General features: G+C 46.8%; 1 protein-coding gene across 1 annotated transcript in view; it reads right to left on the bottom strand.

Annotated features, from left to right (window-relative positions):
- Positions 1-7,582: 7,582 nt before the first annotated feature.
- Positions 7,583-21,512, bottom strand: part of LOC122379085 (serine proteinase stubble-like) — a 233,830-nt gene continuing 219,900 nt past the window's right edge. The window contains exon 8 of the mRNA XM_043361016.1: positions 7,583-8,013. Coding sequence (XP_043216951.1) covers positions 7,852-8,013 — 162 coding nt within the window. The 3' untranslated portion in view covers positions 7,583-7,851. The remainder of the gene's footprint in view (positions 8,014-21,512) is intronic.

The raw sequence follows: 21,512 nt of genomic DNA, 5'->3' as shown, positions 1-21,512 counted from the left end.
CGACTGCGTCTGATGGTGCAGGTGAGAGTTCGGTGTCTGTACCGGTGCCGCGACGCAGTGCCCGGATTCCAAAGCCTGTGGACAGATATACCCCCTTCTGACCTGTCTGACGCGTTCGTAACTTGTGTGGTGTAGTGACTGAAGTGTCAGATAGTGTCATTAGCTATTGAGGCTGTGTTTTGTTCGGTCTGTTTATGGGATGATTTGGTCTGAATGTGACGTTCTGGTCGGTACTTGTGTGGAGTGAGGGAAGTAGTCTGTTGTGTTTGAGGGTGGTGTGGCAACCATTTGGCGTCTGAGTGGCCACGACGACGTTACTTGGCTTCCTGTTTACGGGAATATTGCAAGGCACCGTTGACGCAGCAGCTGCAGCATCCCTAATGAGACGCACTAATCCTTTTTCCGTGCCAGTCGTAACCGTCATTTCCCTCCGGCCAGTCAAACCATTCTTTATTTATTTAAGGCACCAGGCAAACCTCTGTTCTTGTTGGCGGCTGACGCATTGCCCGCAATATCGTGACATGTTCGCCGTCGTATTGCTGCCTGCATTGTAAGCGTGGTTCAGTTCTGTTTTGTGCTGGTTGTAATGCCCGTGATGAGAGCTGCCGGCAGAGCTGCTGTGGCTGCGGAGCTGTTCCGGGTGGTGGCCGCTATGGCGCTCTGGCGCGGCGGGCGGATGCTCTGCTCGCTATGGCTGAGGCTTGCCGCTGCCCTCGCTGCTGCCCTCGCCGTTGACCGAGCTGGTGCCGTGGCGCCAGGGACGAGGCGCTGATGCTGAGCTGCGCTTCGAATACTGGTGCAGCTTACGCGCTGCGCTGGGCTGCGTTATGCGAGCTGACGCCTGTGCCGACCCGGGACTGACGCAGCAAGGTTTTTGTGTGCGTGTGTGCCGCTCGCGAGGTGCGTTGGATGCGTTTGAGGGACAGCCTTTGCGTTTGTGTAGCGCGCTGTTCGTGTAGTGCGCTGTTCGCGTAGTACGTTGTTCGCGTAGTGCGCTGTTTGCGTAGTGCGCTTTTCGCGTAGTGCGCTGTTTGCGTGGTGCGTTGTGTGCGTAGTGCGCTGTTCGAGAGTCGCGCTCGAACTGTGGACTATTCAGTGAATGCGCCACTGGCCTGGCAGTGAGTGCGCTGCTCGCGAGGAGCACTGGGGAGACGCTGCCTGTTATGTTAATTGTGATGACTTGGCTATTGTGGTGTGCTTGGGTGTCGCATTGGCTGGTGACTCGTGACCGGCCAGGGATTTCTTGCATCGGTGCGTCGGGTGTAGTCAGGTCTTTGAGCTGCGTCCCTCCTCTCCCTCCCCTCCCTCGCCGCGCCGGCTCGGGTCGGCCCACAGTGTGGCCAAACGCCAAATTAGCGCGAATTTAATCAAAAAACGAATTTTGGAATTTTGACTTTTTATATCTATCAGTCGATAGGAAATTGTCTAAAGTGTGTCAATATCACAATACTTTGGTTCAATGTCTTCCTTTCGGTGTCCAAAAAGCTAGCTAAAGTGAACATACGCAATAGAGATGCCACTTTTGAACCCGCGAACCCGCTTTCTGCGGGTTTTCAAAACCCGCAGGGTTTTTGGCGGGTTCGAGAAGCAAAACTTGTCGTGTGGCGGGTATTTGGCGGTCAGACTTAAGAACCTATAAATTTATTTTTTAGATGCAAAACACAATGTCAAGTGCATTTGCTCAGGTTAACAATACAATATTCATCAAAACAACTTTTAAAACAGAACCAAATATAAAAAAAATATATCAAGGTAGCACATTTCAAATTCAAAACTGAAAACAACCAGCAATAGCATCCACAGTCTAGCAATGACCAAACCAGGGTTACGGTGCAAGCAACAAACCACAAAGCATAAGTAAATGCTGATGAAAGCATTCCATAAAACATAAAAGAACCTGAAAGCAAACTTATAGGAAGCTGAACTGAAGTCTATGTGCAGTGTGCACTAGATATACATTATGGAAGAACCCAGACTTTAATGAGATGTTGAAAATCAGAGCAAATGCCACATGTTACTTTATTTGCGTCTGGTCGGCATAAAAAAGAGCTATCAGCTAAACAAAATTTGATGCAATGCAAATTCATTCATTACCTATCCTACTCTATGTTCTGTCCCACCCTATATTACGAAAATAACACCAATTACTTGACCAATTACCCTTACAAAAAATCAAAATATTGACTAGCATGCGGCCCAAACATAACGCAATACAAAACTGGCGCACTTCCGACATTCTGACAAGGATTGGCATTTGACTGCGTCAATTTTGGTCTCTGAGGCGAAGGAAAGCTGACATTGATGACGCAATAATAATTTTACAATCAATTTTTCTGTTTTGGTTTTTGAATACCTCAAAATAGCAGTTATACATGTTACAAAGCCACGTAGCTGGTCGCATTTATTTCTTTTGTCTTTTTACTTGTCATTTGTATGCCGAAAGATGACCAGCCGGAGAGCATTACCAAGACCATCTTTAAAATTATTACATTTAATTTAGTATTTACTGTCTCTTTTTTAACAGGTGATTAACTCTGAATTGTAAAACTTAAGCTGTTGTGTAAAATAACTATCAGAATGGCACATGAATATGCATTATACAACGGTATTTTCGCAACAAGTTCGCACTAACTACGGCTGCAATAATTTAGTCGCTGTAACATTCCTTGCAATCAGCTGTTGATGACGCTTCTGACGCATGTTTCCAGAAACGTGTGAGTTTATTGGTGGTTATAGTCCATTTTTTTTCAAAAGGCTCATGGCCCGAAGTATTATTTTGGAGTTGGCACGTGCGAGACGCTAGAAAATAACGCAAGCTGAGATAAATTTCTCGGCCATTTTTGAAAGATAAGTACAGTGCAACGGAGCAAGTTGTTCAATTTAGCTTATAAATCGTGTCACATTGCAGAATGTTAGTAAATTCATAGATTTGAGCCATTCTGTTGGTTTTGCATGCAAATTTAACGTCACTCATAGAGTAACATTGATTCGACAGCCAGCTCATCACTTGAGAAACTAGCAAGCGGCAAATCTTTAAACATTCAAGACAGAATCTGTCGGGGGCCGGAATTTTGAACGGCAAGCTCATGGAAAACATGTAATTGTTAGCTGCTGAAGCTGGTGACGTTCCATATTGTTGTCTTAACTCTTACATTGTGTTCTCGCATGCTACGTACAAACTTCAGTCGTCTGTTAAGTCTTTCCAGATTTAGAAGCGCATACCCGACTTCTTCCCAATGCAGAAATCGATCGATCAGCATTGTAATAGATCGGCAGATATGCTGGCTCATGTTTCTTTTTGTACTCAACAGAAATAAACGTAAAACAAAATGCCAATCGGTGTGTTACTTTTGTAGGCCTGCAAACAGGTCATCCACGTGATCAATCTTAATAATTTGTTTAGTACCTATGGCTAGACCCCGTGTGGAAGCATTTTCGATTCACAGCTCCTCATTATGAGTCGTATGTCCATACTTTTTTCCAAACTATCCACAAGTCAGAGACCAGCCGACCGAGCCGACCTGTCTGATTTCGAAACGTACCAAGCCGGTGTTCGTTGATTTCTGTAAAAAAAAACATCACTTTGCACGTGACAATTCTAAAATCGATTTTCGGGCCGTGCGCCTTTTGAAATAAAATGGACTATAGTTGGTTTTTGATGGGATTTTGCATAATTTGTTTTATGTGTAGATCGACTGGATACTCATTATTCAACGTGTCACTATTTATTTTTAACTGGAAATCGCATATCTTTTTATATCAACATTCATTTTGATAACAATATCATTCTAGAAGCCTAATATTGAGAGGGAGCTAGAGTGAAATTTTGATCCTCAGCCAATGCTGAAGGGTAAGGTGAGAGAAAGATTTTACTGAACTCTTTTCAGAAAGGAATTTCAAATGTAGGTATTGATGCATTATTCATTTTCCGCTATCCAGTGTGCACTTCCTGAGGACTTAGCATAGAAATTTCAAGTCCTTACTATTTGTTTGGCTGCCTTTTTCTGCACAGCAATGAAGCAAGTAAGGTTTATATAGCTCTAGCATTGACCCAGCTGTATTTTTTTCTTGCAAAAGCAGGTTTTTAAAATTGCGGGTTTTTTGCGGGTTCGGCTCAGCCAAAATCAGCTTGCGGGTAGTTGTGGTTGGGCAAGGGGTAGCTGCGGGGCGGGGCGGGTAATGAAATTGCAAATTTGTGGCATCTCTAGCACTGGGAAATCATATCACACTGAGCACAAGACAATATATGATGGGCAATATGCAATATACACAAGGTCATGTAAGGTGATTTGGTTATGTTTAACACTGGACGCATGTACGGGGACCCGCAGTTGCTACTGTACAGCGACCCTGAGTAAATTGTCCCAGCACCCTCACAGGGAACAACGATAAGCTGTCAAAGGGCACGCACAGAAAACCTCAGCTGCTCTTGTACAGGGACCGGCAGTCGATATCAATGTTATCGGTTGTTACTGGACAGGACAGACGGCTAGAGTTGGGGTTCGTGTACAGAAGCAACTGCGGGTCCCCGTACGGCCGGCGCTGTACGAACCGGCACCGGAAACCCAGCCCCAGCCGGGAGGGCGGGGGGGGGGGGGTGCCGGCCCGTCTGGGAGATGGGGTGTCACTACTCACAGCGTAGGCCCGGCTCGCCTAACAGTCACCGCTCGGGAATCGTTCCCTGTCGACACGCCCACTGTCGGAGACTGCGGGGTGAGCAGCTGATTGATGAGGTGCTGCCTGAGTCCGAGTATTTGCGCAGCTGCGCAGACCGTCCTTATAGGCTTCGATGGTCGGCTGGTTAGCTCAGCGGCGGGGGCCGTCCCCTCAGTCGCCCCGACCGGCGGGGGACCTCCCGCGGCGGCGCTCGGTCACCCACGCGTTGATGGCGTCAGCGGCCTGCCAGGCGGGCCCCGACCCGCGGCGCGCCGAGCGGGCTGGCTCGGTCTCCCGTGGTCGGAGTTCCCGGAAAGCGTCGGCTCCCACGATATCTTCAAGGTCAGCTGGCTCTTTGATTGAGACTGCAATGTCTCCCTCTGTCTTCTTCACGCGCACACAGCCGTTGGTCGTGTAGGCGGCCCACAGAGACTTTCGTTTCCGGAGCTGCCTAGCCAAGAAGAATAGGTGCTGGTTCTTAGCTGTAAGGCACTCTGACACAAAGATGCGGCTAATTACTGACCGGGTCAGCACCGGATGGCCACCCACCTTTTCAGCCGTCAGCTTATGATGTTTGCTTGCATTAGCCGCGCGTTTGCAGTCTTTTCGTGGTTTCAAGCGTTTAAACATGCGATATTATGATGTTGGTCCCATGCATTATGGTCGGTGTCAAGATCACTTGAATCTTAGGTCAGTTCACTGACCTTTGATGACCTCGGCTCACCTTTTTTTAGTTTTACATGCTTCCAGGCTAGTTTTTGGGGCTGATTTCGAATTTAGTAACCATTTGAACAATTAGGAAAAAGTTTTGGTGCCTTCGTAACATGCAACGAAGCTGGTCAGTGCACACAGAAAAATATTGACACCGTTAGCGGTGTAATTGCACAGTACATATCTGAGCACTTGAGGAAAGTTAATTTAGTCCCTTCCCCGCTTAAATTACTCTCGCTTCTAAATGAACACCAGGAAGAAGGTAATAGAACACTGTTAGGAGGGTTGGGTGTTTTACTACATGTAGCAAAACACCCAACCCTCCTAACAGTGTTCTAGTACCTTCTTCCTGGTGTTCATTTAGAAGCGCGAGTAATTTAAGCGGGGAAGGGACTAAATTAACTTTCCTCAAGTGCTCAGATATGTACTGTGCAATTACACCGCTAACGGTGTTAATATTTTTCTGTGTGTGGCGGTTGACACCTATTAATTATGAATACCCGGCAGGACGCCTACTGGTTGGCCTGACCTGACCTGACCCGACCTACGTTCGCGGCTAGCAAAACACCAATACGCGCGAGGGTTAATGACATGAGGGTGCTTATGGTGTAAGTCTTTGTTTTTACTCCCACTCCCATTGCTGAGGTTCAGTCCTTTCGGTGCGTGTATTTCAGCAACTGTCAACCGATTCATGTGCTTCACCAGGAACATTCACACAGAAACATAATTAGATGTTGATTTTTTTTTCAAGCAAGCTTTGGACCATCATTATAATTTACCAGAGAAATGACGGGAATTTCGTAAACGATTTCTCCTCCTAATATGCCCATCATTACTGGGACTCACAATTTTATGCCTCTTATTTGCGGTTAAATTCCAGGACTTCGTAATCAGAGTCGGAGTCGTTCGGAGTCAACAGTTTTGACCCCAGTCAGAGTCGGAATCGGAATCGATTTTGGAATCCAGACCAAGACTCGTAGTCTGAGTCACCGAAAATCCATCGACTGCGTGGAATTGCTATGGCTGCGGAGTCAGAGTTCGAGTCGATCGTAGTCGACAGTTTTGCCCGGAGTCAGAGTTGAAATTGACTTTTGAAAGCCGTTGTCGAAGTCGGAGTAACTCCATCGACTTCACAGCCCTCGTAAGCACATCACCCGTCGTAAGCTAGTTCTCCTTACTTTTAGAGGCGGAACTATGCCATAATATGTCAGCAAGCATTTATAATGCATCGTAAAAGGTCTCACATAGGTTTAAGTGTCAATTTTGAAACCAGGGAACCATTTTCAACGGAACTGAGCAGCGCTGGGATTTAATTCGCGCTAAACTGGTATTTGGCCACACTGTGCGGCCGTCCGCGACTTGCCGCCCGCCGGCTGCTGGCCGGTCCGGGCCGCCCGCGGCTGTCGGTGCAGTGCGGGCTGCCTACTTGCGGGGGGCCGTCGTGGCGGCGGCTCGGGTGGACTGGGCGAGCAGTGAGTTGGGGACCGCTGCGCTGTATGGTGCTCGAGTTTGTATTGCGCTCGCTTGATATGGCTTGAGCCAATACGATGGCTCAAGCCATATCAAGCGAGCACGCGAGCACGCAATATGAACTGATGGAGCTGAGCAAGTCTTTAAAAGCACTAATTGTAGATATTTTGTAGATTTATTTTTAATCTAAATATTTAAAAACACAAAAAAGAGATATGTGTAAGAAACGGCTATAACTTGAAATAATCGTTTTGGGAAAAATGTTGCGAATGGCTTGATTTTATTTCCTTTATTAGCATACAGATTAACTTGTCGGCTTCTCTCTGCTAATGCATTTCAAATTAATAAATGCATAATTGATATGGCCCAAATATGTCGCATATTTTTCGTTTTTGGCTCTTAAACGCCAGCTGAAGAAAGTGGTCAAAATACCTTAGTGCTCCGGCGGCAAACCGGTTTTACCTACATAGTCCTCTATATACCGTGGGTGTCATACGGCGTGGCCGACGCGGCCTCAGGTGAACGACGTGCCGAGAACGACGAATGCGCTGCATCTGTGACCGCCGTCTTTTACCCGTTTTGCTATCAACCAAGAATAGACTTTTACATATACGATCAATGGTCCTCCGGGTGACGAAAGAGAACGAGTTCGAGAACAAGTGAACGATCGCGAGCACGCACGAACATTTCTGGTCCTCCGGGCCGGATGGCGTAGTAAACGAGTGATTTATACGATTCTCAGGAACAAGTACACCTATGTATATTTACACTTATGTATATAGACGCACTCTGACAAACTAGCTGCAGTTTGACGGACCTCGGACAACAACTCTTCAACAGCATAATGCAGTATGCCGAGCTGCTGAGTTTGCCCACACTATCACGAACATTGTTGTGTTAATTACGTGCAAAAGGTGCCGAGCACCGGCAGCCCGGTGGCCGGCCGCGGCACGAGCGTCGCACGGTGCAGCCGCCGCGGCGGCTAGCGCGGCTAGCGCGGCGCCACTGCAGCTCTCAGTAGGCCTCCCGGTTGCGCTCGATCCAGCTCCTGAGCGAAGCCACCCGCGTGTAGACGCCCGGATACTCTGGCTTGGCGCAGCCGATGCCCCAGGAGACGACGCCCACCTGATAGACGACTCCATTGGTGACGTGCATCAGCGGGCCGCCCGAGTCGCCCTGCAGTCGAAAGACATTCCGCACATCAGACAGATATCCCAGACAGCCGGACATCAGAGACATTGCGGATATCAGACATACGGTGTTAACCAGCCTTTTTGTTTCATTTTCGAGACCGTACTTCTTTGTTCATCGTTCAAAATGAAAAGTAACCCACCAAAAGGAGCAATGGCTGCGATCGGGAATAAGGCTGTCTTAAATGGGCTACTCATTAGGATGTAAGTTAAAGTTAGTGCATAATTCGTTCGCTGTTACATTTATCTAAGCTTTCGCTCAACATTGATCGTCATCAGGGAAATGAATATACACAAGTGTTGCCGCGCAATATATGTCGCAGATGAATAAAATATTAACATTTCTTCACACATCGTCCTATTTGTACCGGATGATCATTTTGGAGTGATATAAAATAAATGCGTCACGTGGAAATATAAAACGAAATATTTTGCTTTTAGGTGCAGATTTAGGATGCAGGATACCGGGACATATTGTGTTTTGTCAGTATTGCCCAATGTTAACTTTCATCGCGATATTATCACTGTGGTGTCTGCTATCTATCAGCATGCCTCGTAAGTAATTATTTATCAAGTTTTGTTGTGTCAAACATTTGTTAATGAATAAAAATTGGCTGCGTCAGTATCGTCTAATGATCGCAACTTGGGTTCAACTGAAGGTATCATGGATTTTATTTGTACTGTGAGAAACTGTTCACTCAGAAATACAAGTATATTCAACCCAGTCGACGCTGTGGGCAAAGCGGGACAAACAGATAGTTAGAACACTTCCCAACAATGCCAACCACCCCATGCAAGCAATGCAAGGCGCCGCCATCGCATTCGCTTAGCATGCCAGATTAATCCAAAGCGAACGTGCAAACATGCCAAGTGCCAACAGTACATGCTCCAGCCCAGGCCGTACATACAAATAGGGGCACAATTAGTCTGGACAACCTTACAGACTGTATTTATATTATTATATAATGGTATAGCCCATCATTGTCAATTGGGTCACCATTTTTGGATAATGATAGCACACTTAACACTGCCTTGACCGGACTTGAATTGAATGACTTGGTTTAAAAAGAACGTTTGATGGTTCTGGCATGAATGAGATTCATGGTTCAAGTTATTGCCCTAACACATCATGCAGAGAACTTGAATTCACATCCCAGTCAAACAACTGACCTGAATATTTGTTAATAGCTACACGATACAGTTGTAAAGGTTTTTTTTCCAATGCAAATAAGAGATTGCCTGATTTTGTTTTTGTTGCCTTATTTTAAAGCATTGCCTTTCCATGCTTAACATGTTTTTTTTTTGAAATTTAAATTGTTTTCATAATTCCCTGAATTCGGTATCTATAGTCCATTTTTTTTTCAAAAGGCGCACGGCCCGAAAATGGATTTTATAATTGTCACGTGCAAAGTGGCGGTTTTGACAAAAATCAACGGACATCGTCATGGCACGCCCAAGGCCATATATAGGCCTTGCATATATAGGGCACGCCTCGAAATAAGGGTGGTCGGCTCAGGTCGGCTAGTCTCCGGTTGGCAATAGTTTTGAAAAAAAACGTACACACCGCTCATGATGAGGAATTATGCATCGAGCATCCTCACGGCGTCTGGCCACAGGCACGAAACAGATGATAAAGATAATCATATGGATGAGTGTTTCAAGACCTGCGGAAAACAGCACACAGATTGGCATTTTGTTTTACTTTTATTTCTATAGAGTACAATGGAAACATGGGCCAGGATACCCGGCGATCCATCACAAAACTGAACAATCGATTTCTGCACTGAAAAGGTCAGGTATGCGACAACTTAGTTTGGTTTACTCTGATTCGAAAGACGAATAAAAACACGATTGAACTTATCACGTAGCACGCGGAAACGTAATGTAAGACATCAATCTAGAACATCGCAAGCTTCAGCGGCTGACGACTGGCATGTTTTCCATGAGCTTGTCGTTCAGAATTCTGGCTATCAAGCCCTAAAGAAGCACCCATTATTTTCCTGTCTTGGTTGTTCAAAGATTGGCCACTTGCTATTTTTTTTTTTTAAGTCAAGGGCTGTCGAAGCAAGGTTTCTCCAGGAGTGACGTTAAATTAAAATGCAAAATAAAAATGGTTTCAAATGTAAAAAGTTACCAACATTTTTAAATATGACACAATTTAAGTGTTAAAATAAATTGCTCCGATGCAACTACGCTAGCTTCTAAAATGGCCGAGTTTTTAATCTCGGCTTGCGTTGTTTTCTTGCGTCTCGCACGTGTTAACTCCAAAAACATGCTTCGGGCCGTGAGCCTTTTGAAAAAAATGGACTTTTATAGTCGGTATTTTCCCCTATTTCTGAAAATCGGTTTGGTTTTGGTATACTCTCAGTGGTTTTGGTCGGTATCGGTTTGGTATCGGTTTCCAAAATTTCTGAAATTGACATCACTAATCGGTATACCGAAATTTTGGTAACCGATTGACACCACTAATCTCTAATTCTCTTTCTTCCTTCAAGGTATAGTTATGCTCGCCTGTGATGCATTTGCCGCAACGGCAGCCGCCGCATATAGGAATGGGTCTCACTCCAAGATTTTCTAATATGTCCTCTATATCACTAGAGACCTTCTTTGAAGCTTCTATTTTTATATGTTGTAGGTGACCTTCAATATTAACATGTTTGATTCGTAGTGTAAATTGGTGGTGTGGCCGGTGGTGTAAATTGGCCGCCCCCACCCGTACAATATCTGATAAAAGTGAATGAAATAACTCGAGTCTCTATTCATTCCTCATGGGTAAAACTAACTCAAGGACAAATGTCAAAACTTCCCCCTCATAGTTTTCTTCAAAATAAATAAAACGTGAATTTCATTAGAAACTGGCAACTTTTACATCTGCTTAAAAAGTTGTAAACCATGTAGTACCTACATGGTTACCATACCTACCTACATGTAGTACCTACATGTAGTACCTACCTACATGTATTTGGGCTGTAAACGAATTCCGACACTATAGAGGGGTGTTCAGCAGTTCCAAGAGCAATTTCATTCAGTTCCGTACAGCCATGACGACTTTATCCCGCGCCCTGCTGGGGGGGTGTTTGAACACCCCCCATTGTGGTTTTTCGCAAATATCTCAAGCCGCCGCCGTTTTTGGTACACCTTATCATACATCAATTCTACACATGTTGTGAAAATTTCAGACCAAGGTCATTCAAGGTCAGGTCACAAGGTCACTTGAAGTGACCTCACCTCATAAAAAGTTTCAATGTCTGTCATAGCTACACCGAGTGACCGATCGCTTTGAAACTTTCAGCAATTGCTAAGAGCAATAGCATGTACAAAATGTATATCTCAGAATTTTGATATCGATGACCTAAGGTCAGGTCAATTTTGCGACCTCCCCATTATGGGAGAAATGGGAGAAAATTGAAATGCGCCTCTTTTGGACGAAAGACAATATAAACACTCCCAAACACCGAATTACAAGTGGTTTAGACACACTGAACATGAAAATGGCGTCCGTGACCCTTGTTTGTCCCTTGAGGTTATCTTAGGTCACGAATGGTATCTAACAGTTTTTCGCAAATAACTTTTGATAGAGGCATGCTAGAGCGATGAAAACGCCTTAGATGTGTTCAGCTCGACGATACGGATCGACTGCTATGCAACATGACCCTTTCCGGTCAGGTCATGACCTTGACCTAAGGTCAAATTTTCAAGTTGACCTTTCAAGGTCAAGTTATAGTTCATTCGATGCGTCTTGACGAGAGGAACGCGATGCCGGTAAAAGTAAGCTCGTACAGGGCTTGGGTCAAAAGTTATTGCAGAAAAACTGTTTCCGAAAAATCGGCTATTTTTGCAGTTTTTGCCCCCTGCAGGCAAAACCGTTGAAGTTAAGTCAAATATGAGAGAATTACTCAGAAAGGGCGTTGATAGGGCTATCGAATGCGCTTTTCCGCGGCGCTGTAGCTCTATTGGTTCCCGAGTTATGCGTTGGCTTCTTGGAAATTTTCGACATTCGACGTGGAAATCGGCGAAATTTTGCCTTCCATGACTTCTGGTGACCTGACCTTTGACCTGACCAAAAAATTGACCAAAGTGATTTCGTCATTATTTTTGACGCTCTTTCGAACGCCGCCTTCCGCGTATCGCTACGTGGCCCAGGAGCCGAGTTACAAGGGGGGGGGGGTGTTCAAACATCCCCCCAGCAGGGCGTGGAAATCCAGGATCCCCAGCCGGGCGCGGGTTATAGACAAACAATTTCAGAATAGCAATGTGGGGTTATTTGGCCGGGACTAGCGGGGCAACGTGGCCGGTGCGCTCAGGGTCGCTTTGCCGGGACGACCGAGTTGTCATGGTCAATTATACCATAAATGACATAATTCATGAGCAACTTTGACTACCTTGATGCCTTATTTCCTATTGGACAGCTGTAAGGCCTTGTGACGTCATCAAAGATAACCAAACGTTTTTTGCTAATACATCCTAACAGAAAAAAGATACAGCCGCGGAAATAGTCTCATTGTGTTCAGCTCGTCAAGCCGCATCGGATGATCTACATGATGACCTTGAAATTACGTGACCTTGAGGTCAAGCGACTTGAGGTAGCATGACCTGAAGTCAACCTTTGACCTTGACCTCTAGAGGTCAACACATATATGTATCGATGTGGACTGACGAGAGAATTACGATGCTACTTTTAGTTTTGACCTAGCTTGATTACTTCAAAAGTTATTCGCAAAAAAACTGTGATCGCATCTAGAGCCGCTATTTCGATTATTTTCGACCCCTGTGACCGCTGAGTCAACCTCCGAAATGCGTCAAATGCGTCGTAGGACACACGTCATTGCTGAATGTGAAGCTGACTCGCCTATAACAACAAAATCCCGGCCTCAAACTAACACCGGCCAAATTGCCCCACACCCCCGGCCAAATAACCCTGCTAGTTGGGCAATTTGGCCGACTTGCAGACCTTCATTATACGTCACAATTGCAGTATAGGTAAGTAATTACTCTATCATTTCAAGTTCACTGTCGAGTAAAGTAAAATGAATGCGACACCTGCCAGCGTTCGTTTGTTCGTTCGTTCGCTCGTGTATTAAGGAAACATCCATAAAATGGTTTTTCAGTGTTCCACGTCAGGATACAAATGTACATGATAAAACATTGGCATATTAAAAAAACTCAGATTAAAATAGATGTGAGTGCGACGTACTTCGTAAAGCTATGCATAGATGACGAGTTTCTCACGTGTAGAGTAGGGGAAGTTGGGGCAATGCCGGAGTTGGGGCAAAGCCAAAATTCGAGATATTTCTAAAACCGTACGACATGGATGCCACGTCTCAGTGATGCTCTGAAGCTTAAGTGACTACAATTATCGCATGTTTGTTACGAGTTGTCATTTGGAATACTTCGGCTGTGAGGGCGCCAAAAGCGTTTTCAAGGTACGTTTCCCTTGTACTACATGCGCCTTTGAAGCTGCATTTCTTACTCATTATGCTACCGTTTGTCTGGCCAATTCGGTCAAGTAATCTTCAGCATGTCTTTGCATAAGTGTGCTGCCTATTTGAAATTTATACAGCACGTTTAAAAGTTATGGGCCTGCAAATGAAAGTATGGCTGGCTGGGGTAATGCCGAAAACGTGCAATTACGCACGTTAAAGCACGCTACGTGGACTTTACTGCTGTAGAATAGCAACGCGTATTTTTAGTCAAACAAATTACACTTTCAGCCGGCACAACGGCCTGTTACCTATAAGGAATGATTTACCTAGCATTTTTTTATTATATCACACAATTATAACTTCCAGTGTGCACCAAGCGTCCTCAAGCTCTTAAAACGCGTGTCAGCTTTGATGAATTTTGGATAAAGTTTGAGATAAATTGGCAAAACATCAATGTCTGCATTCCTCGTAGATCATTTATCCCATTTTCGGCTTTCCCCGCAGTCCGGGGCAACGCCGAAAAAGTCAGTTCTTTGATATTTTTAGTTTTTGCGCTTAACGGTATGCGAATTCATCAAATGCGCCTGGTATGTTTGAGAGACAAAAGACTGGCCTCTCGAATGACGCCAACAAGAATAGCTTATGTTGTCTACCTTGCGTGCTACGGGCGTCAGAAAAAAAGTATTCGGCGTTCCCCCAACTTCCCCTAGAGGTGGCAAAATGTGGACCCGGGGACCCGGTCTATGGAACCGGTCTGGACCCATCCGGGTCCAGACCGGGTCCCCCAAAATATTAGACCGGGTCCAACCGGGTCCTATCATTTCCCTGTGCTTTATGGTAAATATTAATATCTTTTATGCTTTGGCAAACATAGTCATAGTTGATGCAGTTTCCAGTTCATAATCATAAGTCCCAATTCCACTTTTGAATTTTAATATTCCTGAAGATTGGGCTACCTATTATAAAGCATACTGGTCAGTCTTGCTTCAATTTCTTATCTTGTCACCTACAACAGAATAAACAAGTTCTAAGTGCTAGCAATCCAGAAAACATTTCACCAAATGTTCGTACGGATCACTTCCATTCAGTTTGCTGTACAATACCTAGCAATATTTTGAGCTGTAGAAATCAAATACCAGTAACATATGTAGGTAAGTAAGTATGACTGAAATCCATTTATAAATGGACACAAATCCAATTGAAGCAAGGCTGACCCAGTAGCATTCTCACCTGCCTTTTCAAAGACATTGACATACCAAAGTCACTATGCCCACCGGAAATCAGAGTTCATGTTTGATATTCAAATGCATTTAATAACTCAAACAGCTTTGAAATGATTTCTATCATGGCCAGAAGACAACACATAAAACCAACATGCCCTTGCATAAATCCATAAAGGCTAAAGCTAAAAATGAATCCAAGGCATTCTCCAGAAACCGTAGTATTGATAAGATTTTTAGCCAACTGGCGCCACATGGTGGCGCTAGCAGAGCGTATTATACATATAGCGCTCTACTAGCGCCATCATACGGCAGCAGCTGGCAAAAAAAAACTGAGTCAATACCAATGCCCTTCTCCAAGGCCAATGATTCCGTGTTGATGTGAAAATGGCGCATTTGAGCGTCATATAGGTCATGCCTTACACACGCTAATCTACTGCATAAAGGTTACAATTCTGAAACACGTTCGGGAAGAAATCAGGTAAGTCTCAGAACCCTTGGTAGGTATTTATTCTATGTGTAGGTACTAACAACAAAATGTAGTTTGTTTTATGTGTTAATAAATTGGCACTTAAGTCATGATCGCAATCTTGCAGTACCTACTTAAAAGTTTATTGCCATTACGATTTTGCAATACTTTTACCCCAACACAATTTTGCAGTGATTTAACGCCTGTTTTGTCCTTGCATTGCTATCGTGTCGACATTTCTGGTGGACCTCACACAGTTTTGATGTTTCTATTTTGATTTTGAATGTTTTCTCGTTTGGGGCCTTGGATAGTTGATAATATTTGTAAGGACTAATGAATTTAATTCTAAAAACAAATATCTTTTACCAAGAATATAAGAAAAGGTATGTATCAGTATGGTTATCTTGTTCCATGTTGATGTTAGGTTCTGACTCTGGTGAAGGCACTGCTCCATGGATCCCCAGTTCACATCATTTTTAGCAGCTGGGGCATTCCACGATAGATCGTACCAGGCCCGTCACCCTCATCTCTCAGATTTTAATGAAAATCGGTCCTAGGGGTAATCATAGGCCCCAAAGACGCCTGGCAAAATATCAGACTTCTCAGATCAAAACTTTTTGAGTTATATTGCATTACATTTTTTTAACTTCGGTATGTAACGGTGAGTTTGATGGCCTATAACTCAAGAACGGGTTAAGCAACCAACAAAAAGTAAACAGCACTAAGCTTGCGATGAATCAAAAATTAATATTCCTATTTAAAAATTCCAAAGAAAAATTTTTATTGTTGAGCAAAAACCTTAATCTTTTTTTTCATTTGCCTCTAATAACTTTTGGGACCAAAATTTTTCACATTTTTATTTTTTCAAAATAATCTTCATGTCATTGCAAATCGACATGCAAAAAATTAGAAAGGTGTTCTTTCTATAAGTTCCTCATTTTCCCGCAAACAAAATGGGTTTCGGAGGGGTTGATACGACCCCAGCACGCCGTTTCGCTTCTAATAGAGCTAGAGCCTCGCGGGAAAAAACGAGCGTGTGTGCCGTTACAAGTCGCAGCGATTGGTACCTGATTAACAGGTTAACCGGTAGCGTCTGAGGTCAGGTCACGTGACTGAAGTTACGGGTTCGGTTTTTAGTAAATAACTTCGCAAAAAATGGCCGCAGAGCCGCGATTTTGGCATCATTGTGTTCGCCTAGCTCAGGTGCATCGAATGGTATACTTTTTGCTAGGGTGAGGTCAACTTAAGTAGTTGACAAGGTCAGGTCAGAGCCCCTCAGGTCACGAAGCTGGCAAAGGGTATCATATGGCATATCATTCGATTCGGAAGGTCTTCCCGAGTCCATTGGTGGCCTGTCCATCATCGGTTGCCCTAGTGCTGCGCGCAGCTACATCAGAACGACTGACGACGCGCGAACACCGCAGTTCTGGCGCGTCTATGCCGTGAATGAACTTAAACATAGCATAAAGGTCGCGCTCAGCGATCATGACGTCTATGGCGCGCCAGCCGAGGTCGCGGAGTACGCCCGAAACCCTCTCGTGACTACCTAGGCCTGTCACTATTCGAACGGCGAAGTTTATAAACTTCTGCAGCCTGCGCTTCTGGGTTTTGGTACAGCTGCCCCAAACGGTGTCCGCACAAATTGCCGAAAGGCGATTTGCCGAATGTCATTTCGCCGAATGTCATTTTGCCGATGTGCTTTTTGCCCACGTGTCAAACAGTCGAAATGCTAAATGTCGAAATGCGATTTGCCGACATGCCTTTTTGCCGACGTGCAAAAAGGCGAAATGTCAACTTGCCGAAATGTCAATTTACCGAAATGCTTATTCGCCGAAATGCAAATATGCCGAAATGTCGATTAGTCGAAGTGTCAGTTTGCCGAAATGTCAATTTGCCGAAATGTCAATTAGTCGAAATGTAAATTTGCCGAAACGTCAATTTGCCGAAATGTGAATTTGTCGAAATGTCTATCTGCCGAATAGGCGATTTACCGAAATGTTGATAAGTCGAAATGCTATTTTGTCGAAACGCCAATTTTACGAAATTTCAACTTTCCAAAATGTTAATTGGTCGAAATGTCAAACTATGAATTAATTTTTAACGGAGCCTTGCCGTCCTTGAGCTATTCAGGCCAGCCAGCATTCCACATTTGATTCTACCTGAGACAGGTATTATCTTCCCTCTTCGGACTCCGATGGGTGATGAAATGGCGCACACTGGTTTCAACCAGGGTTAATTGTTAGTCACTTACAGCGCTGGTGGTCACCGACTTTGGTCCTCATCGACCACTGATGGGCCGGGAGTGAATCCGGGCATTGGTCATTCTCCCCTCATCGCCGTTGGTGAGCTAGCTGGAGGGTAAGCAGGCGCTGACGCTGGAGGCCGTGCTGGACAGACACTCAGCGGGCGCCAAGAGGCCGCTGAGTGCCGGTATGCTAGCGGAGGCAGCGGGCGCCGAGGCTCTGAGGGAACCGGAGGCCGCGCTGGTGACCTCTGGATCGGTCCTCGCGCTGGTGACCTGGGAGGTGCCCGCGGCACGGGTAACCTCGGCGGCAGTCAGACAGCGGTGCCGGGAGCTGGGTCCTTTGTGACTCCTGTGACGCCGATTTCGGTTTTAAGCGCAATCACGTGACACACCGCAGTCACGTGACCTAGAGGTGCGCTTTCAATAGACAGAGTGCGCTTATATCGAACCGAGAGTTTTACGCAATTAAAGACAATAAACGTGCTCAGTTTAACCAGGTCTCTTCAATAAAGCGAGATAAATGTTTCATAATGCTTCGGTACCAACGATATTGCCAATCCATCAAACATTATAGTCAGGAGACGATTTGGCATTCGACACTTTTTCGAATTAATTCGGCGTTAGAATTGCACATATTTTAACAAATTGCGCTTTACAACAACAGTCGACTGAGCCGTCCGAGCGCACCCATTCCATCTGCGCCGGCAGGCGACAGAAACCGCCAGTGGCGGAATCAGGGAGGAAGGGGAGGGGGGGGGGGGGTAAGAAAGTGGGGAAGAAGTAGCAAATGGCTTGTGGCGTCCGAAGCTCAATAAGAGCCTAGGTACTCAACCGGAGCCGGAGCCGTCCACAAATCTACGGCTCCATATCTTCTTTGAATTGGGCTGCCTAATCGTAGGCTATGACTTCATTGGTGGTTGATTTATTCCAACCGAATGTCATAGTCATGAGCTGCTGATCGCATGTCTCTGGTCCATCTGCATTCTGTAGTTACTATCATGAAATACTCGGGAAACTTTGCCCTATTTTAGCTACTGTGGCTGTTGACGGCGTTCGAGTGTGAAACCAATGGCGTTAATGACGTAGAAGAACTTCAGTGAAAATGTCTCCCAATTACTCCAGTGACCTTGACTCCAGGGTGGTGTTTCACAGCAGATCACTGCAGTGCGCTGCGCGCGTCGGCGCGTTGGGTTTCCATGGCAATATCAACAAACTTCACTCTGACGCTAAGCTATGACGTCATCGCAAAACGCTAGCGCGCCGCTCCACCAGCACGCTAGCAGCATTCGCACTCAAACCTCTGTTCTCTTTGTACTTGGTTCCTTAGGACCTCTGTTCCAAACGCGATTCATCATAAGCTAACAGATCGATAGCAACGTCATTCGAGTGACGTCAGGGGTATGCCTTAGCTCCCAGCGCGCGCAGCGTCGGGCGGTGAGACAGGGGCCAGGGCCCAGGACAATATTCATTAATCGGTTTATCGTCCAAGGCCGTATATTAGGGGGTTAACTCATCAGTAGGTCTGTTTACATTTGCTCAGCTGACGAAATGACGTCAATGGTCGTCCGCCCCGCAAGGATCAGACGGCCGCACACAGTAGGTAGGTACATAACGCGGGCACAGGCAACAATCTCATCGACCTTATCTTGATAGAAAACACAACAGTAAAACGCTCTCAGCAGGGGCGCAGCCAAGGGGGGGGGCACACTGGGCTTTAGCCCCCCAATCTAGTAGGCGCCCTCATGGATGGCGCCTTCCACGATCGTTTCGGGGTGCCGAAGGCGCCTTTCTAATGTCCAGCACTCTAAGCGCCCTCGACGGTTAGCCATTGCGGTACACCATGCGGCACTGGCGCCCAGGTTTACAATTTTATATCTCTTTGTGGGTGAAGATGCACCCACAATCCTGAACTGCCAGACATCCACCCCCAATCTCCTGACCATCTAGCACCCTGGCATCATCTTCAGCGCCCTTCTGTCTGTTCGGCGCCCTTCTGATCTGTCGGCGCCCTTCTCGCCATTCAGCGCTCTTATGGCCTGCCGGCGCCCTTTTCACATTCGGCGCCCTCTGGGCTGACCAGTCGGCGCCTTCATGGTCCTTACCACACAGCATCCTCCTGATCTTTCTGCGCCCTCCACACTTGCCGGCGCCCTCCTGACCTGTCAGCGCCCTCCTTATCGTATTATAGCGCCCTCCTCACCGTACAGCGCCCTTATTGGCCCATCGATAGCGCTTCGGCGATACCTATCGCCTAGAGGCTGCAATGGGGCCCTTAGAGTACGGTGTCAGACCCCCAGAGGCCGGTGTTAGACCCAAGGGTCAGCGAAGGGCCTCAAAGGGCAAAGGCCCAAGGTAGGGCCCCAGAGGCTGATGTGGGCCTTCAGAGGCAAGTGCGTGACGCCCAAAGGCAAGGCTTGAGCCCCCCAGAGAACATAATAGGGCCATCAGTGGCCGGTGTAGAGACCTCATAGGCCAGTTTGGGGCCCCTCAGAGGCTAGTGTGGGGCCTCAGGTGTCGGTATGAGGCACTTAAAGACCGTTATGGGTCCTCAGAAGCCGGCATCGATCCTTCAAAAGCCAATACGGGGCCCTCAGAGGCACATAAGGGTCAGTTTGGGTCCCAAAGACAGAAATGGGAGTTGGGACCATCAGAGGCCGGTGTGGGACCTTTAGAGGCTGGTTTGGGTCCTTAGGGGCCAAATTAGGGCCCTCAGAGACCAGTACAGGACCTGCAAAGGGCAGTTTGAGACCATCAGAAACCGAATTGGGCACTCAGAGGCTAATGTGGGTCCTTACAGGCCAGCATGGGGCCCTCAGAGGTTAGCGTGGGGCCCTAAAAGACCAACATGGGCCGGCGTTGGGCCCCAGAGGCCAGTAGAGGGCCCTCAAAGGCCAAGATGGGCCCTCAGAGGCCGATGCAGGCCCTTGGAGGCCGGCATCAGGTCTTCAGAAGCCCGTGCGGGGCCCTCAGAGGCTAAGGTGGGCCCTTACAGGCCAGCACGGGCCCTCAGAGGTCAGTGTGGGGCCCTAAAAGACCGGCATGGGCCGGCGTTGGACCCCAGAGGCCAACAGAAGGCCCTCAAAGGCCAAGATGGGCCCTCAGAAGCCGATGCTGACCCTTAGAGGTCGGCATCGGGTCTTCAGAATCCAGTGCGGGGGGCCCTCAGAGGCTAATGTGGGCCCATACAGACCGTCATGGGCCCTCAAAGGTCAGAATGGGACCCTAAAAGACTGGTATTGGCCGGCGTTGGAACCCAGAGGCCAGCAGAGGGCCCTCAAAGGCCAAGATGGGCCCTCAGAGGCCGATGTGGACCCTTAGAGGCCGGCATGGGGTCTTCAGAATCCAGTGCGGGGCCCATAGAGGCTAATGTGTGTCCTTTCAGGCCAGCATGGGGCCCTCAGAGGTCAGTGTGGGGCCCTAAAAGACCGGCATGGGCCGGCGTTGGATCCCAGAGGCCAGCGGAGGGCCCTCAAAGGCCAAGATGGGCCCTCAGACGCCGATGCGGGCCCTAAGCGGCCGGCATTGGGTCTTCAGAATCCAGTGCAGGTGCCCTCAGAGGCTAATATGGGTCCTTACAGGCCAGCATGGGGCCCTTAGAGGTCAGTGTGGGGCCCTTAAAGGCCGGCATGGGCCGGAGTTGGACCCCAGAGACCAGGGGGCCCCCAAAGGCCAAAATAGGCCCCCAGAGGCCGATGCGGGCTCTTAGAGGCCGACATCGGGTCTTCAGAATCCAGTGCCGGGCCCTCAGAGGCACTTAAAGGCTAGTCTTGGGACTAGAGAGACAGAAATGAGGCCACCAGAGGCCAGCGTGAGGCTATCAGACGCCGGTTGGGCCCCTGAGGCCAGTTTAGGGGCCCTTAACCCGCGCCCCGCTGGGGGGGGGCAGAATCTGCCCCCTCCCGTTTTTCGCCAAAAACTTCTAAACGCGTTACGCCAGCGACGTCAAACTTTCAGTACCTTATCATACATCGATTTGACACATTCCCTGACAATTTGAGCGAAATCCGTCGGAAATTTTTTGAGAAATTGACGTTTTAGTGACGTCATGTTCGCCATTTTCGCCTCAAAAACGGCAAAATTTCAAACTTACATCTTCATTTTTTAAGGAATCAAGACGTAACAAAAAAG

This window comes from Amphibalanus amphitrite, unplaced genomic scaffold (assembly GCF_019059575.1).
Source record: "Amphibalanus amphitrite isolate SeventyFive unplaced genomic scaffold, NRLGWU_Aamphi_draft 000071F_arrow, whole genome shotgun sequence".
NCBI classification, from domain to species: Eukaryota; Metazoa; Arthropoda; class Thecostraca; order Balanomorpha; family Balanidae; genus Amphibalanus; species Amphibalanus amphitrite.
The sequence above is the reverse complement of the archived record's forward strand: the minus strand, read 5'-3'. Positions and strand labels throughout refer to the sequence as shown.